Raw genomic sequence first — 26,678 nt, forward strand, 5'->3', positions numbered from 1 at the left:
AACATTTCCCTTTAAGCAGGCCTTTTAATTGGTGCGCATGGGCCACAATTTATTAGACGCAGTTATTAGTGCAAGAGATAATACGGATATATAAAGCCTGAGAGTAGGCTTTTGCGGAGGGGGGGGTAATATTACGGCACTGGCAGAAAGCGGCAGTTATAGTAGACGCTATGGTAGACGCAGAGCTTACGTGACTCTTACGTGACTAGGAGATTGTATAAAAATTCCCGCGTTGCTGCTCGTCTTTTCCTTTCCTTTTCTTTAGCTTTAGATCCTCGTTTATAGACAATCCAATCGTACAGGTTTGCGCGTCCCTCTCGCCGTGCTCGTGCCTCGATTGACTAAGTCGCTAACAGGCTCTAGGGTCTATTATCTACTCCCTTATAGCTAAAGAAGATCGCGTAAAATTAGCTAGGTTTACTCTACGAGCAAAAAAATGTGTTTTAATTAGTTATAGCGGCAAGGTAAACTATCGCGTTTAGCTATTCGATAAATAGAAGATCGAGCGACTTGAAGAGGTGAAAATCTATAAAGGTAATATTAATCTAAAGACTACTACTATATTTACAGAAGAGCCTATTAACTCGTCCAACAAGTAAAGGAGAGAAGATACTACCACTCCTTAGCCGAAGCCTTTATTAAGAAAAAGGCAATAAAGAATTAATAGAAAGAAGGTCGCGATAGCTTCCCTAGCAAGTTTAAGTCTTTACTAAAAAAAACTTTAATACTATTATTTATTATTAATTCTATTTATTACCCGATTTGGTCCCCTTTTAGGTCCATATAGGCTTCTACCTTCTATTTATAGGAAAAATCCCTAGTAAGGGGGAAACCTAGGTATATATAGAAAACAAGCAATGCATAACGCTTTAGCTTTATAACCTACCAAATCAACAATATAAGACGTTGGAGTTGGGAAATCAGGTTATACGGAGAAGAGCGACATGCTGCAGTTTAGGATGTTAGCACATTTAAGTCATGTATGAGTGAAACCCGAAGAAATTTGCTGCTTTCTACCCACACCTTTTCAAATCAATATGATGATTTCTCTTTAAATTCTAGTTTCAAGACGGATCGGAGAGACTTTTCCTGAGATATAGCACAGCATTACTTCGATGATATCATTTCACCTGAAGCATTATGGCGCTAACTACCGATGCTTGCAGGCTCTTTTACATCAGGACACATGTATTCACAGACAAGCCATAGAATATAGCAGAACGTGCACTTTTCACTATCTCCATTGCCAACACCCTCCGCTGGTGTCAATAACAGCACAAGCAAAAGCGGAAATCGCAGCTATAGTACAAGAAAAGCTGTAGGGAACATTTTTTGTTATAATAATCATCGCGATAAAATGCCACCTGAGCGCCCCCCAGAAAACAGATGCCACCTCCTGCGCTTGTTGCCAATATCCCCGGTCCCGAATCCTATCCTAGCCAGCCATATCCGGACGCACATACCTCAGCAAACCCCTCTAACGGCGTCGATTACGCAGTAGCATTTGCATTTAGTGCAATCAACAACTAAGATCTGTTTCTCGCGCTCCGTCTTGGTTCACCGTTTTCCGTTGCGGCCTTTTTGGGCTCTCTCTTTTTCGCCGGTGCTTTCTTCTCTTTCTTTTCAGCAGCTTCACCTTTCTTCGGTCTTCCCCGGCTTTTCTTAGCCCCATTGGCCTTCTCGGTCTTTTGCTTCTTCTCTGAGGCTTCATCCCTTTCACCCTCCCCATCACCGCTTCCCTCGCTTGCAGGCTCTTCGGCCTTGCGTTTCTCTCCAGTCTTGGCTTCCTCGGAGGCTACTTCTCCGTTCTTAGTTTCTTCAGTCTTCGATTCGGTGGCCTCAACAACACCGTTTTGTTTTTCCTCCTCTTCATATTTCTTTTCCTCTTCCTTTTCCTCCTCTTCTTTCTTCTCCGACTCCGGAACCCTGACTTCACCCCCATTAGCGTGTTCCTCTACTTCGATTTCACGCGCGCGCTTCACGGCATCGTTGCCCTCTCGCGCAATATGCACAGCCGGGTCTTCCGGGTCCGCGTTCTTCTTGATGGTGTTGCCCTTGTTTGATTGGATAGAGAGCTCGCCATGCTCTTTGACTTCGGCAACCTCGCTGCTTGGTCGCGAGCCAGACCATTGCCAGGAAACTAAAACATAGCGGAGCTTGTTAGCACGTACACATAGCAAGAAAGGGCTGTGGCGGCGTTTGCCGACGCGCTTATGCGGCGAGCTGAGGCGACATGACGGGTCGCGCCTGAGGGAGAGGACGGGGAGTATTTCGCGCACAAAGATAGGATGTTATGGGGATTGGATGCGTGTACCTTGGTCACCCTCTTTGATGCCGTCGTCAGCCATCGTAGTCAAATACCCGATATAAATAGCTTCCGAAGCAATGACGTGAAGACTGAATGAGGAGCTACAAAGCGCAATGACGATACAGCAATCAATTGATGCGCGTAAGCGTCGCGACGACGGTGGAGATGGAGATGGAGATGCGCGGGTTGTTGTTGGAGGCAAGCGCGACAGGTGTAAGAGTTGGAGGATGGAAGAGAGGTTGGAAGTAGACGGGCAGGGCAGCTGCAAAGCTCGAGGGGATCGGCGCCAAGCTGCGCCAGACGATGCTGAGGAGATTTCTGATTTGCTGCATGCACGTTTATGGGGGGAGCCGCTAGCAGGGGCCAAAGGCGTCATCCAGTGGGTGATCAGGTCCGAGTCACACTTTCGCCTGCCAGCTAGATCTTTCACGCAACCGTTTTCCAACTCTCCATCTGTTCCATCCATATTGCACGTATTATAGATGTTGTTATATTCCGATAAGCTACGCGACTCTCCCTTTTTCTCTTTTTCCTTTTCCCTCTTCTTTGCCCAACGTCTTGATTCTTTACCTGCTGCCGTTGATAGCATAGCTAAGAGCTACTTAATTAGGTTTATTATAATCGCTTCTACCAACTCCGTGGCAGGCCTCTCCTTATGTCGCACTTATAGTGCGATTCTTACGGGCGCTCTTATACTAACTCTAGGCTTTTTGCCTAAGGATAATGCTTTAGTATATTAGTAGCTCTTTACTCTACTGAAATTTGGTCTCTAAACTACCTAGGACCGGGCACTCGGGGATATAGGTAATTGAGGATAGGGTAATTAGGTTTCTTTTAAAGGCGCTAGTGGATATTGCGACCGAGACGGAAAAAAGGTAGATAGGTTTATTACCCGTTGGCAAAGACATTTTGATGAGGCTATTACTTCCATTTTAATTTTTAGCAAGGGCTGCAGGGAGTTAGCCTAGCTAAATATCAAGAGGATGGTACTATTAAGGCAGCAACGCATAGGTGTCTCAGACAACAGGACCAGAATTCCTACTGCAAGAGCGTGTTAAGTCCGAAGCAGAAGCAGAGTATGTACATCCAAAATTTTGCTTAGAGATTTGCAGCGCTGTTGTCGAGCTAATATAGTGTAGATAGAACAGATACTGCGTTCGCCGCCGCAATGCAAGTAAGCGCAACGCAACTTAATCTAGCGTTGCTACGGAGCTTACTTACGTAGGAGTATGATGCCCGTCGCATTACGAGGCTTTTAACCAGTAAGCTAGATTGCCTTCCAGACTTCCTGTTACTCAATGTCACCTAGCCGCTCAGGCTTGCTGGGCCGTTCCGGAATCTTCGATTCGTGGGCCGCAATCCCCAGCTTAATGGACTAGAAAAAACGCCCTTCGCGCGAAACCAACATCAAAAGGTCGCACTTATCGGCCTTGGGGGTGTAGGAAAAACATAAATTACGCTTGAGTTAGCCTACCACACAAGAGGTAGGTACCCATAATGCGTGGCCCTTTGGGTATCAGCAGCAAACATGGAGAGCCCTCAATTTGGTAGTCAAGCACATTTGGACTTATTCATCAAAAACACGACAGATGAAGCGAGCATTCGAGATCCGCAAACGACTAATTTAAAGGGTTGGACCAGGACTTGATTTCATGGGGATTTTTGGTTTACATATATGTTCCATTCAACATCCACTCATTGAACAATTGGTCTTTTTGGAAGAGTTGTGTGATTATGCATCCAATTACATTCTCATTCTCTATTACCGTGGTATACTATTATTAATTGAATTCATTCACCTAAAGGTTAAGTTCAAATTCTGTCTACCTAATCTCTCTTGATTGCAAAACTGCATAGCAGTTTCTGTGCTGGCATGACTCGCTGCATTCACCAAATCAAAAAAATGTCACAGCCGAAAATTCACTCACCATCAAAATTCACCATTAAAGTAAACAGGTTCTGAGTGTGAGAATTTTTCTTCCATCCTTTCTTCAACCTCAACCTCTCAACCTCTCAACCTCTCACCCCTAACCAGTGACCACATACCCCTACAAGATCGACTGTAAATCTCTTTGCTTGATGCTGCAAAACCCTTACTCTATATTGGGTTAGATCAAAACGATGTCCTTTAATCCAGAAAGACTCCCAGCATGTCACTCATGCGGCACCATAGGCTTCACGATGGAGACCTGTCCAGAATGTAGGCTGTGTGGCTACTGCAAGAAGAAAGGCCACACAAAGTTTGAATGTCCAAAAGCTCCTCCATGTCGAAACTGCAATAAAAAGGGACATCCGACACATCGATGTCGCTTCAGTACAAACCAACATTCACAATCAGATCCACCGTCGGTTACTTCGCAGAACAAGACACGCCGACGCCCCTCCGGGACAAACCAACATCCACAATCAGATCCACCACCAATTACTTCGCAGAGCAATGAGCCGCTAGGAGAAAGTCGTTCGTTCCGCAAGTGGCGTAGCTTAAATGTCTCTATTACCTGCCCACCCCAAAGCCTTGAGACTTCAAATGATATGCCTGTAAGTAATATCTTTCTATGGGACATGGCACAGGGCAAGCCGGCCAAGTTAAAACGTAATCTAATCCGTCTTTTAGAATGATGTCAATGTAACACCGGAGATCGTTTTCCCAAACCTGGAACAAACAATACACCAATTGGTTTCCGGCCTAGTACGCAACACTTACTCAGAAATTGAGGACCTAGGTTATTCAAGCTGGATTTTGAGCCATGGGGAGGGGGCTGTTACGAAAGCATGCTTCAATTGTATTGACGCTCGATTGCTAGCTCTAAGTGGATTACAACTTACGGTTAAACGGTAAGTATAATCACGGTTTCTACTTGATCCTAGGGAGTAGTTAGTAACGAATGATTACAGTATGGATGATATCTGGCTTTCACAATCCAAAGACACTGAGTACTGGCCCGACGCCGTTGGGTATGCAAACTACGTTAAAGATAACAGGAATGACAGTTATTTGCGCTTTTACGTTGGCCAGTCAAAGGAAGTTAGGCGCCGTATCCCTTGCCATTTAAGTAACATTTTAAAAGGCAAGTCGGATACTCTTCATTACTATATCTGTTCCCGTGGGGGCGGCCATCGAAGCTCTAGTTTCATACAACTCTGGAGATTACCACCAAGTCCATACAATGACAAACTTTCCTCGGAGAATTGGTATGGCCTATTACACAACATTCTCGAGATGGTGTTCTGTCGGGCTTTCCAGTCGCTTTCGTCAAGAGTCCTTGAAACGTTTTTTGGACCACCAGAAACAGGCAGTTACGCAAATGTTGGGCTGAATGTCGCACCTCCACTCCTCCAGTCGGCTGTAGTAGATGATTTCAGGAAAATTCAGTTTACTATTGACATATCCCAATCTCAGGATCTCGAGGTTCGCCAATGGATCTCGGTCAGACAGGCGCAGAAGCCGCAATGGAAAAATACCTTGCGCCATGCACGGCAGTCAGGGGCTGTCCTTGACTACATAGGCGCTCTTCAAGATGCCTTGAAAGGGACCGCGGACTTAGTGCAGATCGATTCATTTGCTGAAGGTGGCGAAGATATTAAGTCTTTACACGATCTGGACTATTTATTTAAAGACGGGGAGATCGAATCCGGCAAGCTTCTAAAGGAGGTTGTTCCTTTTACCCGTCCACTCGGAAGTCCATCAGCACGAATAGGATTTATTTTAGATTATGGAGAGCTAAGGGGGGATTCCTCGCATGGAGATGCAGGACTAAAATTACCATGGGGATTCAAGGAAACGGGGTTCACCCCCAGGAACTCCCTCATATGGACATTCAATCTTCGGCAACCCTCTACAGTCGATATAGACGTGCTTCATAAGCTTCAAGCCAGTCCATGGAAAGAACTACTCACCAAAGTTCATCGGAAGTTGATCCAAGGAAGCGCCCTGAAAGTAGTCTTTTTATGCGGAACGAATGCCAGGGAACTAACTCTAGCTGGAGTGGATTCTTATCAGAAATTTGGTCTTAAGCTTGCGACCCACAACTATGAGATCTATCTGGAGACTCGTGGAGAAGGCCAGCATAGGTTGTACGCATATTGCCCTGAGCTCCCATGGACCCTAGCAATTGGGGACTGGGCGACTGCACAACGGATTGATACCATTATCAAATTTGCTACAACTCTTACAAAAACCGAAGGGATCTACCGAAACGTATTTGAAAGATGCGGAGCGATTGTCCATATCCTTCGCCAAGCACAATATGAAGCAAAGACCGGAGTGCGCATGACAACGGATACATTGGACGTTAACCTTAAAGCGTGGATGTACTACAAAGGTTTTATCAACGATGAGGACATCAGAAAGGTTGAACAAGCGGCTGGATGCCTTACCCGGGGACTCTTAATGCTTTTGCACATATTCCCTCGTTCCCCATATCCAAACAATGCGGTTCCCCAGACGGCTACTGGAAATTACCGTAAAAGGGACCATGATGTGGCCTTTCAGCCAGAACAGTTCCAAGAAGTAAAAAGTATTTTCGATAAGGTCCAGCAGGCAAAACAAGCAAGGTTATCTATATCCTCCGGTGGCGGAACGAATCAACTCTCAAGCCATGCATTAAACCAATCCCCAACTTCCGAAGATGGAGAGGTAAAATACGTTGAGCGAATGGAGCCAACTCGTGAAAACCTTGCAATTAGTCCTACTTCTAAAGAAGGAGACAACCAAGTGGTGAGCATTCAGGCTGTGGTTGCCGTATACGAAGGCCCGGCTAACTAGAGATCCTAGTATGACGATGGATTAAACTGGAAAAATGATGAGCTGGAAATTCTCGACCAATCGCTCGCCGGGTCACCAAATTATGCCTCGTTTCAAGGCCTCGTGAAGAAGGCCTCTATGGTTGCTGAAGACTCGGAGGCTGAGATGATGGAGGAAAGTAGAATTGAAATACGCGATATCCTGGCTAACGATGGCGCCCCTTATGAAGTCGCTGAAACGGGGTTGCTGGAGGGGCTGACCGATAGCGATATAAATGCGCAAACAGGGCACTTGCATCCCAACATTATTGCAGGGGGAACACAGACAGTTCTTCCCAGGCCCCTCCTGGTGGGCGCCCCAGTCGCAAAATATGTTTGGAACTCAGGAGAAAACTCAAAGCGCCTGTGGGACACACAGTACAAATATGAAGGCTACAGGGTCCGAGCCCCAATACAGACACGTGAAGGGCTTTACGTTCTTTATTTCTGTTATATGCGGCTTATATTCCCAAAGGGTATTGACTTTGGCGACGATTATTTAACGCTTTACCCCAGGTTCTCAAGAGTTGGGCAAAGACATGTCCACGTCTACGCAACACAAGCACGGGATGATGACCCTGCTAGCCGTCTTGCTCTTAGAGTTATGGGGAAAGGGGCTAATGGAACGTCCTTCAACCTTTGCATTTCTCAATCCACCGAATCTGCAGTGGAGAAGGCAAACGCCTTTATAGATCGTATTTTGGAGGGTATTGACGAAGACAAGTTGAAATATCGTCCACGGCGGTGGGTACCTGCTGAACGAACTCGTGTACATAAAGTAGTAGACTAAGTCGGTGACCGGGTCGGTGACCGAGTCACCCCCAAGACGAAACAAAACTAGTGAGCAGCAATAGCTTTAGATAAAGCCTGGATAGGTAGGAGAGACAACCAACCAGAAGTAAATCAATGAAAACTAATACAATAATGAGTTGTGCCTGTTCAAAGACTTGATCATGCTCGCAAACTGCGTGCGCTCACTGCTCTGCAAGAAGGCATAAGAAGGCCTGCAGGAACTATCTAAAGCCCTATAGGAAGAAAGGTGTTAACACCACTTGCGCCACCTCTAGACTTGCTGATAAGCAAGCAAGCAAGCAAAACACTTCTCTGCTTGCTTGCTTGCTGGCCTCAAAATTACGTCTACTTGCTTGCTTGCTTGTTAATTGCTTGCCAAGACAGTATAGATTTTAAAGTTCTATAGAAAATCCGCTATAGCTTCACCTAGTAGGTATATTGCCTATTAAGCTCCTCCCTATCAATTTGTTGAAATAAACGACTGAGGGGAGTCAAAAGTAGATGGAAAGGTTGAATAATTTATATTTGATGGAGTAAGAAGCTCGTATATATATGCATCAATAATTAGGTGGCTGGTAACGGCCACCCTATATTGGGCCCAGCCACCAAATTCTCAACACAATTAATTATGGTATAAGCTCGTTCGCATGGCTCGGAGGTAGTTTATAAGGTAGACGTAGTAAAAGTAGCGCGTATATCGCGATCTTGGCGTAGTATAGAGGATTAGGAGGTAGTAGAGAAAGAAGGTATAGTAGCTGCTCCTTTATTAGCTATTAGTTTTATATAAATTGGTGGACTTACTACCTTCTCTACCGGCCTTTTTATAACCTATCTTCTTCTAAGAACATGTATATTATAGTGTAGTAATTATTATTAGCTATAACTTATATTAATAAAGCTCTAGTAGATTACTAGCTTTATTAAAACCTCCCCAGAGCCCCTTATCAATATTATCAGCATTCGTGCGTAATGGGCACTTCAGCGCCATGGAATATCAGCCCTTCCGCAGCGGCTTCACGCAGCGTTCGCACGGCGGTGTTCTTTCCATCCACGTGTGGGTTTTTTGGCAGTACACCACCATTCGGGGCCGTCGGTGTGCGGGCATTCTTTGTATTCTGCCTTTATCACTTCGCACATAGTTCACAGGGACGAGTGACAGAGTAGAGGGTTAACTATTTAAATAGTTGGGTACCTCTGTGAATGGTAGTGATACAAATGGTTAATTCTTATGACTACAGTGAACTTATGGATTTTACTTATCCGCGTCCATTACATTACCCACCTCTCCTTGCTCACCCGCAGTTGTCACTTCGTACCCATGGCTCACTGCACAAAAGGGCCGCCTAAACGACTTCACCTTTTTATCCTCCTCACTCAGCCTTCTTAGCCTGTGGCGCCGTAACCTTAATACCACTCTCGAGTCTCAGCAACGACATATTATACTCCTTACAATCGCACCATGTCTTAACCGTCTTAATCGCATTCTTAATCTCTCTTCCGTTCAACTCCCACTTCGCCAGCTCCTCCAAATCCCCCCGCTCCAGCCCCTCCAACGGCCTCACCTTCCCCGTCTCCATCGGCAGGCGGTCCAAGAACTTGCGCCACAGCACGAGGCGGGACGCGGGCGGCAGCGGCTCGAACAGCAGGTGGATGTTGACGCGCGAGCGGAAGGCGGTGTCGATGGTGGAGTAGAGATTCGTGGTCAGGAAGATGATGCCGCGGAAGTACTCGAGCTCGCGCAGGAAGATGGAGACGAGCTCGTTGCGCGCGATGTCGGCGGGCGAGCGCTCCGCCATGAAGACGTCGGCTTCGTCGAGCAGGATCACGGCGTTCCATTCCGTCGCCATCTCGAAGACTTTCTTGATCTTTGGCCCGAGGTAGGCGGCGTTGGTGCCGAGATCTTCGGCTTGGAGGTAGTAGAGAGGGCGGCGCGTTTTGTCGGCCACTAGGGATAGTTAATTAGAGGGCTTGAAGTGGTATTGAGGGACTTTAGACTTACCAGCTTCAGCGGTGAGCGTTTTGCCGGTGCCTGGAGGGCCGCTCAGGAGGAGGATTAATCCTTGACCTAAATGGAATGATGAGCTGAGTGAACAATACTCATTGTTATAATCACTAACCTTTCCCCATGATGACATCATCCACTCCTTTCGTTCGCTGATGATTCTCGACGAAGGTTAAGACCAAATCCTTCTGCTCTTCCGGGTAAACCAAGTGGTCATATGCTTCGTCGTTCCAAACCACAGGCTTGATGTCATCGACATAGAAGCTCACTTGGAGATAATTAGCACTAGTCATGTGTCAAAGGCCGAACTTGAGTACTCACACCAAAGCTTATTTTTCAATGCAAACCCAGTCAGGATTGGGGAAAGGAGAATGAGATCCTGCTCTCTAGCGAGCATCTCATCTTTGTTCTTTTGCTGTCTCTCGTCGCTAAGCCGCTTGATATATGTGGATTTTTCTGCTGATGGCTTCTCGTCCTCGTCTTCAGAATCACTGGTGTCTTCCTCTGTTACTTCTTTACCTTCCCTTCTTTGGAGAGCCAGATGATGCTTGTTGTACCCATACGCATCGATGAGAATCCGACCAGACACCTACAGCGTCTCGTTAGCAGTGCGTTTGGATTTTGCCAGTACTTTCCTGGAACATCTTCATACATTATGCTTCTCAACGTCGCATCCTTTATTGTGCACGCCTAGCCCTGAGTACTCGCAATATGTGAGCTGCTGGTAATTGAGAATTTTCTTCCCTCTAATAGTCAACCTCGACTTTACACCCTCTTGATCTTCATGAAATATGAGAGGGTAGTTGGGAAGAGCAGTGACAGGTAAATTGCCTGGGAAGGCAGGTACCTGCAGCTCGACCGGTTTCCAAACGAAAGCTTCGCCATCAAAGCTGATATCCTGGCAAATGATGGCCATATGGGGTTCAGGTTTATTTCGGTATGCAGTATCGATGACTTTACACAATCGCTCACAGTCCCTGGCTGCGCTGTAGACAATTGAGTTCTTGGGGAAGTACGTCCAAGCCAGCTTGAAAGATATCAATCCACTGGCTCGGAGATGCTTCAACTGTGTCATGAAACCGCCGAATAGGCCGGACATAACCTGGAGTAAGAGCTCAAGATGCTGTTTAAGGAGACTGTTTTCTTCTGATTTCCTGTGTAAGTCTACGATCTTGTCACAGCAAAAATACAATGACTTGAATGGCTCCTGGAATCTAGCGATCTCCGTCGCCTCGAGGAAGACATTTTCGTGCTTCAAAATATCCTTGAGAGCGGCGACAAGGATTGGGCTTTGGATCTCTATCATGTGGTACTTGAGCGCAGTGCGGCCGGAGATTGTGGGCTGTTCAGAATCTTTGATCTTGTAAACCTTGATAGCAACTCGATCATAGGATTTGGCAATCTTCTTGTTAAGCTGCTTCGGTGGAGTTTCGACCCAATCGTAGTAACCTGCACTACTGTTTTTGCCTTCGTAAAATGTCTTCAGGACAACATTTGTTCCGAAACTTGGGTCCTTGCCGGGAATGGTTGGGGCAGGGGGAGGAGAGGTTGCTTTCTGCCCATTCGGCATGGACAGGTCGCTGGAGGAGAGGAGTTTCCCCGTAATGGGTTGCGATGCAGATTTTCGTTTCCACATTTTCGCAAACGCCCAGCTGTCGTTGGATACCATAATGGATTTCGGTATTGGGGTTGGGCTTTGATTGAGCTTCGTGCTACCTGTACATATAAATATAAGTTATCTCAATGCCCACTATGGATGTCTCCAGCCGCTCAAGCAGAGTAACGAAACTTACAAGCGTGCAAGACTTAAGATAGACGCGGTTGCGTATGGCCAGTAAACAACAATCAGTACTGTAGTGGTGTAAAACGGTAACAAACAAAGGCATGTGACTTTCTAATAACTAAATGGATGCCTAGAGTCATTGAGGTTTGTGAGATGTGGTGCTGGTGGCTGAAGCCTTGAGAGGAGGGGATGGCTGGGTTCAAGGCAACAACAGCCATTGCTGGAATTCAATAAAAAGGCTGTTAATAATCCTTTGAACTTGCATTAGAATGTGATGGGGTCGACATTCAGGATCAAATAATATGAAGCTGGGATTTTTCTAACAAGCAACCGCAGAAGTGCATGCTGAAGCAGTAGATTGGAAGAAGTTATTAAATCTTCGCAAAAACACTTGTCGCATTTTAACACTAATGTAACCCTTCCGGTTTCTCATGTTAGCGAATAGGGAATGAGGTGACTATTCCGTCGAGGTACAAAGAGATACTTGTTTCTGGTGGGACAAGAATATGAAAACGCCACATTTGTTAGTCACGAGAAAATTGGTTCCCAGATGTGACAGTGACAAGACTCTGTTCTGTCACGTTGGAGTTGGTGGGCTTGTTGGTTGATATTCGGTCGAGTCAAGCTTTGGATGAGGTAGCAAATTGCGTTAGTGGAGTGTAAGAAAAAGTCTTGCGGCGTAAAGTTTTGCTTCGCCTCACCGGATCGACAACTACCAAGCCGCGCGCCGATGGGTGCCACTTCCTGGAGCCAAAACCAGCTGAGCGATACTTTATTCTCCGGCGGAGCCCCCAAATCCTGACCGGACGCCTGAGACTATATCGTGCTTGATCGCATGTTGCATTCTGCTCTTTATTACAGGTCTCGAACGACTTCTGTTAATTATCGCATGAATCGCGATATAAATCTTGTCTGTAGGGAGCTTATCCTGGAGCCTAAACCCTACCTTGCACATTAACTCCGTCCATGCACTATGGCGTTCTAGACCGGAGGTCGATCTCAGGCCCCTCAACGGTTACATAGTATGCCATGCCTCCAATATGTTCCTCCAGGCTCCTAAGTATTTTGGAGTGAGACACTAGCCGTGCTTTCAGTCTGCGCAATGCTAGTCGGATGGGCTGTTGGTGTGGGTCTGGATTGGCTTCCTGGGCTGTCGGGCGAGTCGTGGAACAGGAGGCGATGGCCGGGGGTGCCGACGCTGCCCGACGATCGCGACCTCTTGGGCAGTGGTTCAGAGGGCCCTGCGGTCAGGTCGTTAGAAATTCTCGGTCTTTCGCAGCGCTGTCGCGGATTCGTCGATGGGTCGATGTGTCGATGCACGGTACAAGGCTGAGCTTTAGCCTTGCTGGGGGTTTAGGGGGTCAGCAGGGTTAGCAGCTGGATTAGGAGGGCCGCGACGCTGGTGGGCGGAAGCGCGTAAAAGGGGGCCCAGGGAGCAGGTGGGAGGGGCGTCTTGGCTTTCCAAAGCGGCGAAACAGCAGTGCGCTAACTGTGACTCTTATTTTCATGCCATGGCGCTTAGCCGAATGGAGCATGGCGTGGAAATCAGGCAGAAGAGTACTTAAACAGCCTGCCCTCCCGCCTTCTTTCTTACATTTTGGCCGCCCGTTGTTTGCACTCTGCCTCCCTCCTCACCACAACCCCCCCACCACCATCGTCGCAGCCAGAAAACACCAACGTTTTCTATCTGCGCACTCGCTTACCTCCGTTTCTGCATCCCTCTGTGTGCTAAAAGCGCACCTTTCCGCTCCCTCCGAGGTACAGGGGCCGTTTCCCAATCGGTTCTAGCGATCTCGACTTTGCGACAGCCTCACTTTCAGTCCACGGTCTGATCGCATCCTCATTCTTCGACCACACCAAAGGCTAGCTGGTTTCGCCTTTGCGCTCTCATCAACCTCTGCTTCCTGACCACTGTCGGCCTCGATAATTGCGATCGGGCGATAGTCGGCGACCACGCTTGGCAGCGCTGTGAGGGACACATTGAGTTGTTCATCTCCCACTGACCGGTACGAACCCATCTCAGCATCGACGACGCCATCAAAGGCATCGCAGACGCCGAACGACCTCGCATACTACTCCTGCGATCTCGAGCCTCGTCGACCTCGTCGAACTGAACCTTGCGTCGGTGACCTCATCTAACCTATTGTGCTATCAAACAGATTGTCAAGACTTTCCGATTCCCTTCACTGAGTCCCTCATCAAAAGGATTATCTTGCGATAAACCACAACCTCTCGAATAAATCATGGATTCTTTGACTACCCACCCGGCGACCGCGCAACAGGCCAAGGCTTTCACGGCTCCTACATCATTGTCATTCCCTGGCGGCGCAGGCGAGTTGACTCCTCCATCATCCGAGAAGGACAGTCAACAACAGAACAATGCGGTGAATGGTGTCGCCACTCCCGCGGCTACACCTGGCACTCAAAACTCTGCGAGCGGCATTATTCCTACCTTGCAGTAAGTATTACCCGAAATCCTCATTTAACCTAATGGGGTTCTAAAGTGCATGCCCAAAGAAACATTGTCGCAACCGTCAATCTTGACTGCCGGCTTGATCTCAAGACGATTGCTTTGCATGCACGCAATGCCGAGTACAACCCAAAGGTACTGACTCGCTCCGCCAGCCTCTTCTAATTCTTTTTGCTGAACTTGTACTTGTAGCGTTTCGCTGCCGTCATCATGCGTATTCGTGAACCGAAGACGACCGCTCTCATCTTCGCTTCGGGCAAGATGGTTGTGACTGGCGCGAAATCGGAAGACGATAGCAGACTGGCGAGTCGCAAATACGCTCGTATTATTCAGAAGCTCGGCTTTAATGCCAAGTTTACAGACTTCAAGATTCAAAACATTGTTGGGTCTTGCGACATCAAGTTCCCGATTCGTCTTGAAGGTTTGGCTAGTCGCCATCACAACTTCTCGTCTTATGAACCGGAGCTATTTCCTGGTTTGATCTACCGCATGATGAAGCCGAAGATCGTCCTCTTGATCTTTGTGAGCGGCAAGATTGTCCTCACTGGCGCCAAGGTTCGCGAGGAGATCTACCAGTGAGTTGCGACCTTGAAAATGTCTACTAATCCTTGTGCTAACATACTATTCAGAGCTTTCGAGCTCATCTACCCTGTGCTGTCGGATTTCCGCAAGTCTTGATTGGTATATCGAGCAACAACTCGGCGCACAGGTGAAATGATACCCTGTAGCACCGCGTTAGACCGTTTGTATTAATACATCTTCTCTAAAGATCGATCGTGTCACTAGCGTCGACTTCGATCCGGCTTTGAGTCGTCTTGCATCAACCTTTCCGCCGACTTCCCTCAAACTTGTCGCGCATGACCGGCGAAGCTTCAGACTCATTCTTTCCTTTTCACTTTATTTTCCTTAACTCATGTGTTCTTTGCGGCATTGCATGGTGTTCGGGCCCGGGTCGTTCGAGCCTTGCGTAATGGAGGCTTTCACTTCTTTTTCGGGCATTTCTCAAAACTCCTTATTCCACATTCTAGAAAGGCTGCACACGCTGGCTTATGTGGCGGCGATGGTGCGCTGGTCGATCGGTCTCCGACTTAATTTGTTCAAACATGGGGGGATCTGACGGTGTTCCACTCTATATTTCACTCAAGAGTTGCCTGGCTAGGTGGCAGTCGTGAGTCTTGGTGGGCGGTGGTGGAGGTGAGATTGAAAAGTATGTGGTGGTGTGGATGAGACATGGATTGGTTGACGGCTGAGCGAGCGAGCGTTTGCTTTAGGAGAGCCCTGTTGACTGCCGATGGATGTCGGGGCTCTCAGTTGAACGATGGTGATACATTAAGTATCGTGGTTTGCTTATCGCGCCTGTTGCTGCGGAATGGGCTTTAGTGAGGTAGCTAAATCCCAACCACGATCTAATATGTTGTGTCTCTGCATGCTCCGTGACGTGATGCGTTATGCTATTACTACCCTTGATACTTCTATCCCTTATCCCGTCAACGGTTATCGATAATTAATCGAGCTGAATTTAACGCCCGTACTAAGGAATAGAGCCTTTGATTTTGTAGTAATTTGACATGCACGCCTGATTTCAGGAGTTAAGTCGTTCGATATAAGGTTGCTAGCACTTATCCTTCCTACAAAACGGTATTTTATATTATAGTAGGTAATTAATTGATGGAATCTATATAAGTGTACGCGCTGTCTTGAACCTGGTCTTCGCGCACGGGCCACTTGCTCGTTGGACGCGGATGGGATATCCCGTCTCCATTCCTCATTAAACCCGCCTTACTACCCCCGCCTTACTCCCTTTACTCCGGGGACTCAACACCTCTGCCCCTCCTCTTCTATACTGCTACCTCTAGCCCAACAATCTACAACCTGCTCTTCCCTCCACCCTTACCCATCTCCTCCCTCAACACCATCCCCCTCCTCCCCGCCCGACTCCCATCCCCCACCCACGTCCCCTCCTCCACCCTCTCCCCCGACCACCCCCACTTCCGCCTCAGCTCCTCCGGCAGCCTCCCCACGATACACTCGACGACCTTCGCCCCTATCACCGGCAGAAACTTAAACGCGTGCCCACTGCCCCCCGTCGCGACGAACAGCCCTGCGTACTTGGGGTGGTGGTCGATCAGGAAGTCGCCCCGCGGCGTGTCGGCGTACCAGCAGATGCGCGTGTGGGACCATGGCCGCGTGGCGAGGGACGGGTGCAGGGCGGCGAGGAAGGCGCGGCAGGCGGCCTGGCCTTCGGGGGGGACGGTGGTGGTGGGGGGGTTGGAGAGGGCGGTCGCGGGGAGGGACGTGGTGATGGTGGGCGTACGGGCGCTGGTGGTGGTGGTGGTATCGGCGCTGGCACTGGCGCTGGCAGAGGGAGAGCAAGAGGCAGAAGCAGCCAGCGGCTCCGGATACGGCACCCTCACCGGATTGAGATAGCCGTGAGCGTGGCGCGCGACTTTCAAGACGCGGTTGGCCGGCGGGATGACGAACATGCCCGTCGACATGTTCAGCAGCGCCGGCAGCGCGCCCAGCCGGTCCTGCTCGGCGGCCGAGAGCGGGACGTAGCACAGGACCTGACCCGTGGCCGTCAGGATCCCGCGCGTGTCGAGCAGCGACGGCGTCCAGGCGCCGGCGGCCAGCACGGTCAGTTCGGCGGTGAGGGTGCGCGCGTCGGAGAGCTGCGCGCCGGCGACGCGGGGGTTGGCGTTGCCGTTGGAATCGGTGTAGAGAAGGCGGGTAACGGTGCCCGTCTCGAAGCGCACGCGGTTGAGGGCCTCGGCTTGGGATCGCAGCCACCGCATGCACGCTTCCGCGTCCGCCCAGCCGGCCGCCGCGTTGAAGTACCCCGTCGTCCCGCTCGCGGCCTCGCTGGCGGGGTCGACGCCCGCGGCGCGCTGGATGGCCGCGGGGGTGGGGAGGACTTCGATGCCGGAGGAGGGAGTAGAAGCCGGAGTGGCGGAGGTGGCGGTCAGGTCCTGCACGTTGGCTAGGCTGGCGGCGACGTAGGCTTCGCGTCCGGGCGAGGCGGTCAGCACGAGGCCCGACTCGTGGTAGCGGTTGTCGGCGCCCCAGGCGCCACGCCAGAGGGTTTGGGCGGAGGCGGCGAGGGCGGCGTAGGCTGGGTCTGCGTAGTCGGCGCGGACGATGCGGGAGCAGTCGATCTGGGGGTGGTTGGTGAGTTCGGTGTGGTAGTGATGGGGGAGAGAAGGGGAGAGGGGATGGGATGAATGCTGGGAGCTAGGAATGGGTGGTAATGAGGGGAGCGGTAGGTTGGATATGGGGGATCGAATAGGTTTTAGGAATAGGGAGAAAGGAGGATATGGTAGGTTTTGGAAGAGAAGAGCTAATGGAAATAGAAGGGGAAAGAAATGGGCCTATACACTTGCGCCATCTGGAGCTGGGAATGGGTGCCGGTCTACTAGAGTAATGGAAGTATCTTTGAAGGACGGGTTATTACAAAGAGAGTACGCGGTAGAGAGACCGAAGACCCCACTTCCTATTATCAGAATGGATGAAGGGATTGGTCTTTCAGTGGAACCTTGCTCGTTTGAGGCCATTGTAATTACTTGGAGAGCCGAATGCTTTTAAATATCACATATGGGATTGGGTGACAATGATATGACCTCCTGGAATCAGTTGCAGTATATATACGTAGAGAATACCTACATACAACCTGTTTAGTGATACCAGTTGGGGTTGAGGTTGGAGTTGATATGGTGTCGGACTTTCTTCGGTTCTATTAAGCTGCAGATAGTTTATGCAAGCACGGTCTTCAAAGTTTTCCCATTCCATAGACAGCTCAACTTGCGCCCGACTCAATTGAAGAGGGTGTGTATCTATAAGCACTCTCTCACATCCCGAGATACCATGAGCCAACCTCCTAAATCGAAACACACGACAGGACAAACCCAGCAGAAGTCCGCGAGCTCTCGACCATTCCAATATCGGCCGCGTCCGCCAAAGTCAGCACCAAATCCAATTCAAACTCCAGCATACTCAAGAAGCAGGAGAGTGCCGCTTATTCTAGCTGGAGTCACGGTCTTTGGTATATCATGCTACGGCGTGCTTGTCTACACATCACTTAGCCGTCTACCCCTAGCACAAGCCGTCCCCGCAGATGTCTCCGATCGCTATGACGAGAATGCCGCCAGTTTTGATAGCGATGTCAACACCATTGAGAAGCTTGCGGGGATCAATAAACGCCGGAAAGAGCTGACAAAGCTCGCGAAAGGGGATATTTTAGAGGTGTCAGTCGGCACAGGGAGGAATATACCATACTACCCTTTGAAGGAGTGCAAGTCGATTACTATGGTGGACCAGAGTTCGCCGATGCTGGCGATCGCGAAGAGGAAGTGGAAAGACGAGCACCCAGAGTACTCTCGCAGGATCTTCTTCAGGAATCAATCGGCTCTGGACCCAATTCCTTCGCCGTCGCCCGAAGGTTTTGACACGGTAATTCAGACCATGGGGTTATGCTCGACGCCGGAACCCGAGGCCCTGCTGCGCAACCTGGGAGCAATCACAAAAAAAGACGGCGGGCAGATACTGCTACTTGAGCACGGGAAGTCGCATTACGGGTGGCTGAACGACTACTTGGACAAGACGGCACCAATGCATGCAGATAAACACGGGTGCTGGTGGAACAAGGATATCGGGAAGATTGTAGAGGACAGTGGGCTGGAGGTAGTCAAGATCAAGAGACACAACTTCGGGACTACCTGGTGGGTGGAATTGAAGCCACGGAAGGGGATGAAGAAGGAAGCAAGTCCGATTGAGGAAGCGGCTGGGCAGGAGGTCGTCCCGCAAGTAGCCCAGAAGCGGTGGTGGGGTGTCTGGAGCTGAAACCCGAGCTCCAGTGAGCTTCGCGTATATTCACAGAGGGCCCTCGGTCGACAAATCAGGCACGGAGAGAGCAGGCAGGATTCTTGAGTGATGCCTCCTTTCAGCTAGCCACACATGATTGGCATTTGTTATTGCAAGATGCAATATCCACGACGTCACGTCATCTTCCTTCAGTTACAATGCGGAGAGGGTTTATTGAGATGGGCAGGTCCAGATCTGCAGGCAAGCGGCTCACCTGCATGACTCGCCTCGCAATCTTATTGATAGAAGGGATGCGGGTAAAACCTTAATAAACCCCAAGGGGATAGTGTTCCGCGTGTCTCTCCCGACAGCCTCCCCATAATAGTGACGCCGATGTTCGTGTCATGGAGCCATCATTGGCTCCTCGGAGAGTATTTGACGGGAGGTCGCAAGGTGATCAGTGGGAAATCCGCCCCCATATACAGGCTTTCGAAACATGGAAACCGTTTGCTTTTCCAGAAAAGAGGGGAAAGAATGGCGGGCCTTGGGCGCTGCGTTTGGCGGCAAAAGTCAGCTTAGCGATTCAGGACTGGGTTGACGCGTGGAGAAAGGGCCTTTTAGGAGTTGTTAGGCCCGCGGATGGCTCTTCCTCTTAAGGCGGTCAGCACCGAGGTTTGAGTGTCTTTTTCCACTTTCTTTTTTTCCACTTTTTGTTATTTTCGCGTCGGGCTTTTCTGCGGCCCACGGCTCACCGCCCGACTCTGTCTCTTGGCGTTAAGGCTAAATGGCTAGGGCGTCATTGCGAAACAGGGGCTTGGTCGCTGCTGGAACAGATGACATGCAAGCCCCATCGGATCATCAAATTCCCCCAGCAGCCCCCCGCTGGCCAAGGGGGTCTCTGCTCTGCAGTTGTGCAAACATCAGCGCGTCCGTCATGCGCCTGCGTCTGCTGCTAGCCTTGTATCAGCAGGACCCTTCTCCGCCATCAGATTACTGCATTACTGGACGATTAGATTGCTCCATTACTGCTTTGGCAATAAATAGTCCCTTATCCCAGTCGGGCAGCTCAAAGGGGGGCCCGGTATTTGTACGTGCAGGAAGTCTGCACGCCGGAGCACAAGCGCGAGAAGACGGTTTTGCGGCGCAGAGGTTGGTGGCTTCAACCAGCTTGTGTGCCACTTGTCGGCGCTCATGAAAATCTGGTCTCTTATGCCTCCCACCACACACACCACACCTATGTGGGCCCCCCTTGCCGCCTGCTAAAGTTAGTGATGTTCATATCCAAACGCCGTGACGATGCAATCATTGAATAACGACTCGGCTAGTAGTTCCTTGGGCCATTGCTCACCCCGTCACTCCTTTCTCCCGCCTTTCCCTCCAACACCCTCAACCTCTGCGAATCGCCTCCCTTGAACTGCACCTTGTACCATTATTCTACCTGGTGACATCGCCTTTGCGACAGACACCATCCCGTCGTCGCTGTGTTTGAATCTCCCTGTTGCTGGCAACACTCGAGTTTCACTGGTGGTTGTTACGTACGCGAAGAACCGGACGGGGCCTGTGAAAGGAGCTCGCCCTGATTTGCCTCAGTCGCCGTCAGCAACCACCCTCAACGCTCAACTTTCAGCCGGAACCGTCGTACCCAAAGTAGACAGGCAGAAGTGTCGCACTACGCTACCTTGCATTATCCAGCGTGCATACCAGCGGTAAACCATTCAGGCAAGGACTAGACCCCCCGACCGCATTCCGCATCGCACCTTGGCCAATTAGGACCATCGACGCCGAACCCCCGTCCATTTCTCACAAGGAAGCACAACAAATCCACCGCCGCAATTATTCTCCCGCGTCGCGCGACACCAAAATTATTTGCCCTGCGACCGGAACACCCGCAACAGACCTGTCGCTCCCGCACCATCTCTCGCTACATCTCGCCATAATGCCCTACAACACGAGGAGGAAGTCGCTGTCGCTGCCGTCGCTAGGCATTCACCTGCCAAACAGCTCCCGATCGTCAGCTCACCGCTCACCGCCTGCAACAGTCCCAGGCGAGCAGCAGCAGCAACAACAACCACCTCCGAAAAAAATCAAGCGATCGCATACCTCGAGTTCAACCTCTCCAACGCCTGCGAGCCCTCCACGAACAACTACCATCCGCTTTCGCGATGACCGACCGAAGAGCGCTGGTCGAGTGGCGGAAAACACCCCGCCACCGTCGCCTGGTGGAGAGTCTGGACAGACAAAGGTCGACACGGAAGGAATCGACGACACCATCGTCGTGGGCGTAATTCAGCAGTTGGAGAAGACTGGAAACAGGCCACACCTGCTAAAAGAGCTGGGTGCCGTTCTTGCGAACTCAATCTCCATTGTTGAGAGGTGCGCTTCCTCGGCTTTCATGCACGCTAAAGGTACTGACGTTTCCCAGCTCGGCGAACCCCTCTGCGATAATTTCATCACGACTCGCAACCTACCTCCGCCGCCCTTGGACCGCGCTATCTCGCTGTCCTCTCGATAGAGTGCTTGTTGGCACGCATCCCAAGCGAGTATACTACTATCTGACCACCTGTCCCCACCAACCCATTCCATCCGATTCGCCAGAGAGCCTCTCGACAGCTCGTATTATTTCGCCGTCCCTATCATCCGCCGCCTCGGAGGAAGAGGAAGACCTGGACGCTCGGACCCGTTCGCAGCTCTCGCCGTCCCCGGAACTCGACCTGTCATCTCCGGAATTCGAAGACGACAGCACGCCCTTCTCGAACCGCAACCCGCTGATGCGCAGCGGGACGCACCCGCCGACCAGCTCGAACATCTCGCACAACCGCCGCGCCGTGTCGCCGCCGCTCGAGCGCGACGAGCGCGAATTCACGCAGACGGCCTCGTCCCTGCAGCAGCGCAGCCGGAGTCGAGACGCTGAGACGACCGCCGCTTTGTCCGGCGCGTCGCAGTCCGCCGGCGACACCGCGATGGACGACCCCGTGCCCGCGGACATCGAGGAGACGGAGGAGAGCGCCGCGCTGCGGAACTCGGAGGCTGCGGCTGCGCTGTTCGGCCAGGTCGATCATCTGGTTGTGCATCCGATGCAGCACGGGTTTGCGGCGAGTAGTCCGCTGCTGAAGCCGCAGCTCGAGATCGAGATATCGCGGGCGGTGTTCAAGGGCGATTCTGATGATGTGCGGATGGGTGGGGAGGAGGAGTGGGGCTGGTCGGAGGATCTGAAGAGTCCTGAGAATGTGGAGCTGGATGAGCTGGAGGATTTGTTTGGGGAGTACTGAGGGGGTGGGAAGAGAAGGAATGAAACAGAAAGAGAATAAGAATGAAAAAGGGAAAGAGAAAGAGAACGGATGACAAAAATTGACTGGGATGGGATCTATTTGGCCTATGTGTTGCGGGAAATCGTAATGGATTTATGAATCTCTTCTCCTATTTTCGAGCGGGACAGCACAACTCTTGATTTTCTACCTTTTTTCATACTTTTTACCCCACCCTCTCCTCCTCTCCTTCCGATTGTGTATCCCTAGATCGCTTCTTCGTCTTGCTCCAGCGCTGCGTCTTTCGGGGCGAATCGGGTCCGATTACAGGAATGTTTGTCTCCTTGTGGGAAGGGGAGGGGGGGGCATTTAGACCACTTGAGATGGCTTGTTCTTGTAAGATAGTTGTAGGTATGGCTGAAGGCGTCCTGGGGGCTAGGCTTCGGTTTTTTTCCTCGGGAGATTCTTTTATCTAGGAGAATTGGGCGGGGCTGGGATGGATGGTAAGTGGGAGTATGAATACAGTATCAGAAATTAGTAAATCTACTCAACTCGCTGGAACATGTGATGGGTGGTCAATGCGGAGAATTGAGTACGCTTTTGCTGGTTTGCATGGCGATGACGGGCGCCACTTGAATAAGTTAGAGGTTAAGTTATCAGAACTACATGTCTCGAGCCCCCCATGAACCCGCACTATTCCAAGGTCAAGCTGGCTCTGCATTAGATAGCTTCCTTCTCAGACAGGTCATACCGTCATAGCCCTATCTCAACGTCTTCTCAGCCCCCAAAATCCCTTTCCTATTCCTATCCCCATCCTTCCTGCCGTACCAGCACACCTCCCCATCTCAGCCCCCATATCCTACGCAACCCCTTATTCCAATGGAGACGTCGCCTGCATCAATTTAGTACAACACCATGCCAAGACTGTTGATGTTGCCTATATCTACAATATTGCGATTATTCATTCATATCGCGATACTCTAACTGGCTTATGAATTGAATACGAAATTAGGCCAGCGAGAATCCTCAGTTTGGCTCCGGCTCTTTAGGGCCTCCAAATGGGGGCCCTCCTTCGGCGTTATGGTCGGGAGCTCATCTCCCCAGTCAATAACAGCCTGGGCAGCGGCAGCAGCATCCTTCTCTACTTGCTTCTGCTCCTTCGTCATTTTCAGTCGGGCGCGTGGAATATCATCGGACATCTGGAAAGAACTCATAGTACCACCTGGTTTGGAGCATGTGGCGTAACTTCTCGGACATCCTTGCTTGGTGTACCTCCTTGGAGCAATTGACTTGTGGCTTTAGCCTTCTTTTCAGCCATCTGAGCATCTTTAAAGTAGCGTTCCTTCTCTTCTTTATCCGTAGCTCGCAGAGCCTTCTTGATGGCCCCTTCGCGCTTTTGGAACTTAATTTGCAGTCTTCTCGCGCCGTCGCTTTCGTCCCTTGCGCTTTTTTCCTTCAGCAATCGCTCGCCTCACCATCCTCCGCAAAGCTTCGAATTGACGGGATTGATAAGATTGTACTCTTATAGCTAGGAGCTGAGTCTCACACTCCCTTAGAGCGACTAGGCAATCCTCCTCTGGGAGACCGCAAACCGTCGCTAGATATGCTGCCAGGCATTCGGGATCGTCCAAATCCTGCATGCTCAGCGTGGCTATACCCGCTACAATCTTGCTTTCCCCAGCCTTTTGGATCTGGAAACTAGTGTCGATAATCTGCACATGGCTGTAATGGCTAATATCGTCGTCGTCATTCTGTGGTTTTAGTGGTCTGGGTCTTGGCAACGGCGCTAGAACTTTATGCTCTCCCTTGGGAGTTGCTTGGGGGACTGCTGTCCTTGGCTGAGGCTGAGAACCTTCCTCTAGGATAGGTATCTCTTGGATTTCCTCGATGCGGCGATACGTTAAAGCGCACATGTGGCTATACTGTGTCTAAGTCAAGCGGTTCCGATGTAGTAATAGCTAGGAATACCTACCATGTTACTTGTGTTTTAGGATCACCAAAATTCTTAGAACGGCATACTGGATATTGTGTGGACGATATATTCCGTCGGCGGAATATCATAGTCATATCGAGGAGTTGGCCAGGCTACTGGAGTTAGTTTACTAGTATGCATCTACTCTAGCCTAGGACACTTACCCTTATGAGCGATTTCCAAGGTTTTGTAAGATTAAGGATTTGCCCAGTATAGTGGTCCTCGAGGCACTATTCCCCTCGCTTTATCTTTCCTAATCCGAAGTCTTTAAACTTCTCCTTCAGAACTTCGGTGAAGAGCTAGATATACGTCAGTATCCCTATACTACATAAGGCTGCAATAAAGCGTCTTTGCAGACCTCTACGGAACCTATCGTGTCTAGAAAAAAGGGTATAGGTCGATTCCGCGCATCAATCACCGTCACAGGGTCTTGATGCTTAATTTGGGGAGGCAGGCCTCGAGCTAGATGGCTCATAAGAATGGTTAACAAATTTGATTCTGGCAGTCCCATGATGTTGTTCTCTTGTTGTAATCTCGCAATATTGCAACCCAGGCTGCTGTTTTGGAGCATATTGGACGTATCGGCTCGTTCTAAAGCACTAGCAGTGTTAGTTCAGATTTCGCAATCCACTTACTTATAGGTTCGAAGAAATTCATAACCCACCGTCACGCATGGCCAGCGCCAGCGGTTTGTCTTCTCGGATAAGGCGTTCTAGAAGAACCTTTGTAACGGAAGACGCGGTAGCAGCAGCAAAATTCTGCCATTTCTTGTTTTTATGACTGTCAGCATAGTCGCATACCCCTTTGACGACGATGCAACAGGGTAGCTCTTCCCAGACGCCCGCTGCCTCCATCTCGAATGCAATGACACCTTCTTTCCTCGCGATTCTATCCCGGTCTTCCCCAGACTTCATCACTATATCACCTGACGCAATGGGGCCGACATAGATGGCGGGCTCTTGTGCCTCGTCGATATTGTCAGGCTCTAGCTGTCGTTTCATCTCAAGTCGCTCTCTTGGCACCAAGTGCTTTTTATCGCATCCCACCTCCTCGCAAGATAGGTTAAAGGACTCGTCGCAGACACGGCTGGATGTTATATGGCACTCCATGTATTTACGTGTCCGCGGGATACCGTGTGTATAGTTCGATTCAAAAAGCTTATCCTCGGCCGTCCCAGGGTAGTTATATTTACCTCGACTCTTCCTCCGTTTCGCGGCTATTGCCTAGAGCTCTTTGAGGAAGATTGCAGTTCTTTGATAAAGCAGTTCTATGCTGTGGTTTGTCTCGAATGTAACTAATAAGTTCCGGACCTTCTTATTTGGCTTGCTAAGGTTATCCTCAACGGTATCTTTACGTAGGAACTCATCGGGGTATCGCCTGCCAAAGTCATATTAGACAATAGTCTTGCTAATAACCACATCACCTAGCAGGATTTCCTCGGCGCCAACGCGAGGCACCCCACCGCAGATTCCAACAAGGAAAACAAACCGCAGCCCACTGTAGCTTAGCCGTAAGCTATGGGCTGCGCTGGTAGCATTGGTTTTGCCCATGTGAGAAAGCAGAGCCAGGACGACGTTATACTTGCCAATGCGACCGGTCGTATAGTTATTGTGGTCTCCAGCCGCTCTCCCGTACGGGTCGCCATCTTCATCCCAAAATTCGTCGAAGATGAGGGAAACAGCGTTGTATTCTAGTGGTAAAGCGCAAATTATCCCAATCTCGAAGTCTTCGCGCCCAGAGGGCCGCCGAACAGCCATGCCGGCGGCCGGGGGCCTGTGCTTGAAGCCGTGCTTGATTGTAACTCGGAGTGAGTGGCGGCCGAGAACGTAGCTCCCCGCAGGGTCTGTGTTGAAGGGTCAGTAAGCTGTCAACCATAGTGGAGTTGCTTCAGTCGACACGTGAGGGTGCCTGTGGGGTTGGCTGGGTTAAAGCAGTATCATGGTGTCTTTGTACCTTCGTTACTCTGGTAAACTTGTTTGTAGATCTCCCGCCAAAGAATAAAGATACATCAACTTTAGCGTGGCTTGCCCGGCGTGTGGCATGGTCAAGGAATACCATCAATGTTGGAATGGGGGAAGTGGAAGTGTCTAGAGTAGACCGAGCCGCGGTGCGCACCGCCCAGACTCCATTTCCGCCCGCCTATCCCATCCCACCATCTGATCTAATGCTGTAAAGTGGCTTTGCGCCGCGCGCTGCCCCAAAGCAAAGCGTAGCCGCCGCAGCCGCCGGCGAAATCGCATGCAGCGCCGCCCGCCAGCGCAGAAAAGAGGCCAGCGTGATCCATCAAACATGTTTTGGACGGCTATGAACCCGCGACGAACACCCTGCCATACAATGCAATACACACGACCCTCCTTTTTTTTTCTCTTTTTTTCGCCAACGTCCCGATACGTGACTGCGCGACCGCACTAGCTAACTAGCTAACTACCTGAATCCCCGGGGGTGGGTTTGTTTCTGGGTTTGTTACCGTTTTCTATTCGGGGTTCATTTTGGGTTTGCTTTGGGGTGGTTTGAACTCGGCGCTTTTCCG

At 50.2% G+C, this 26,678-nt stretch overlaps 10 protein-coding genes across 10 annotated transcripts; 4 read left to right on the plus strand and 6 right to left on the minus strand.

The window, feature by feature from the left end:
• Window positions 1-1,439: 1,439 nt before the first annotated feature.
• On the minus strand, window positions 1,440-2,544 carry K441DRAFT_669242 (uncharacterized protein). Its single transcript, XM_067650117.1, has 2 exons — window positions 2,315-2,544; window positions 1,440-2,140 (listed from the first exon to the last, which is right to left on the minus strand). Exons 1-2 carry the CDS (start codon window positions 2,346-2,348, stop codon window positions 1,527-1,529), a joined length of 648 nt encoding a protein of 215 aa, XP_067497784.1. The 5' UTR covers window positions 2,349-2,544; the 3' UTR covers window positions 1,440-1,526.
• Window positions 2,545-4,934: 2,390 nt separating this feature from the next.
• K441DRAFT_738646 (uncharacterized protein) lies at window positions 4,935-7,073 on the plus strand (the record flags this gene model as incomplete). Its single annotated transcript, XM_067654338.1, has 2 exons — window positions 4,935-5,118; window positions 5,188-7,073. Coding segments are annotated over 2 exons (2,070 nt in total), but the record flags the coding sequence as incomplete, so codon positions are not given.
• Window positions 7,074-9,252: 2,179 nt separating this feature from the next.
• K441DRAFT_690648 (ATPase) lies at window positions 9,253-11,454 on the minus strand (the record flags this gene model as incomplete). The annotated part of the gene is made up of 5 exons (XM_067652398.1): window positions 9,253-9,827; window positions 9,882-9,947; window positions 10,000-10,152; window positions 10,206-10,473; window positions 10,537-11,454. The coding sequence occupies 5 exons, from the start codon at window positions 11,452-11,454 to the stop codon at window positions 9,253-9,255; spliced, it is 1,980 nt and encodes a 659-aa protein (XP_067497786.1).
• A 2,456-nt stretch (window positions 11,455-13,910) lies between these two features.
• On the plus strand, window positions 13,911-14,815 carry K441DRAFT_690649 (TBP-domain-containing protein; the record flags this gene model as incomplete). Its single annotated transcript, XM_067652399.1, has 4 exons — window positions 13,911-14,125; window positions 14,185-14,272; window positions 14,330-14,712; window positions 14,767-14,815. The coding sequence occupies 4 exons, from the start codon at window positions 13,911-13,913 to the stop codon at window positions 14,813-14,815; spliced, it is 735 nt and encodes a 244-aa protein (XP_067497787.1).
• A 1,111-nt stretch (window positions 14,816-15,926) lies between these two features.
• On the minus strand, window positions 15,927-17,823 carry K441DRAFT_669246 (sarcosine oxidase). Its single transcript, XM_067650118.1, has 2 exons — window positions 17,509-17,823; window positions 15,927-17,289 (listed from the first exon to the last, which is right to left on the minus strand). Exons 1-2 carry the CDS (start codon window positions 17,683-17,685, stop codon window positions 16,003-16,005), a joined length of 1,464 nt encoding a protein of 487 aa, XP_067497788.1. The 5' UTR covers window positions 17,686-17,823; the 3' UTR covers window positions 15,927-16,002.
• A 172-nt stretch (window positions 17,824-17,995) lies between these two features.
• K441DRAFT_589276 (S-adenosyl-L-methionine-dependent methyltransferase) lies at window positions 17,996-18,970 on the plus strand (the record flags this gene model as incomplete). The annotated part of the gene is made up of 1 exon (XM_067644760.1): window positions 17,996-18,970. The coding sequence occupies one exon, from the start codon at window positions 17,996-17,998 to the stop codon at window positions 18,968-18,970; it is 975 nt and encodes a 324-aa protein (XP_067497789.1).
• Window positions 18,971-20,867: 1,897 nt separating this feature from the next.
• K441DRAFT_690652 (uncharacterized protein) lies at window positions 20,868-22,200 on the plus strand (the record flags this gene model as incomplete). The annotated part of the gene is made up of 2 exons (XM_067652400.1): window positions 20,868-21,304; window positions 21,354-22,200. 2 exons carry the CDS (start codon window positions 20,868-20,870, stop codon window positions 22,198-22,200), a joined length of 1,284 nt encoding a protein of 427 aa, XP_067497790.1.
• A 1,322-nt stretch (window positions 22,201-23,522) lies between these two features.
• Window positions 23,523-24,431, minus strand: K441DRAFT_314325 (uncharacterized protein). Its single transcript, XM_067641125.1, has 3 exons — window positions 24,313-24,431; window positions 24,149-24,261; window positions 23,523-24,093 (listed from the first exon to the last, which is right to left on the minus strand). The coding sequence occupies exons 2-3, from the start codon at window positions 24,241-24,243 to the stop codon at window positions 23,580-23,582; spliced, it is 609 nt and encodes a 202-aa protein (XP_067497791.1). The 5' UTR covers window positions 24,244-24,261; window positions 24,313-24,431; the 3' UTR covers window positions 23,523-23,579.
• K441DRAFT_314335 (uncharacterized protein) lies at window positions 24,330-25,398 on the minus strand. Its single transcript, XM_067641126.1, has 2 exons — window positions 24,813-25,398; window positions 24,330-24,739 (listed from the first exon to the last, which is right to left on the minus strand). Exons 1-2 carry the CDS (start codon window positions 25,255-25,257, stop codon window positions 24,468-24,470), a joined length of 717 nt encoding a protein of 238 aa, XP_067497792.1. The 5' UTR covers window positions 25,258-25,398; the 3' UTR covers window positions 24,330-24,467.
• A 141-nt stretch (window positions 25,399-25,539) lies between these two features.
• Window positions 25,540-25,905, minus strand: K441DRAFT_681933 (uncharacterized protein; the record flags this gene model as incomplete). Its single annotated transcript, XM_067651520.1, has 1 exon — window positions 25,540-25,905. One exon carries the CDS (start codon window positions 25,903-25,905, stop codon window positions 25,540-25,542), a length of 366 nt encoding a protein of 121 aa, XP_067497793.1.
• Window positions 25,906-26,678: the final 773 nt, after the last annotated feature.

This window comes from Cenococcum geophilum (genome assembly GCF_001692895.1).
Source record: "Cenococcum geophilum 1.58 unplaced genomic scaffold K441scaffold_69, whole genome shotgun sequence".
Classification (NCBI taxonomy): Eukaryota; Fungi; Ascomycota; class Dothideomycetes; order Gloniales; family Gloniaceae; genus Cenococcum; species Cenococcum geophilum.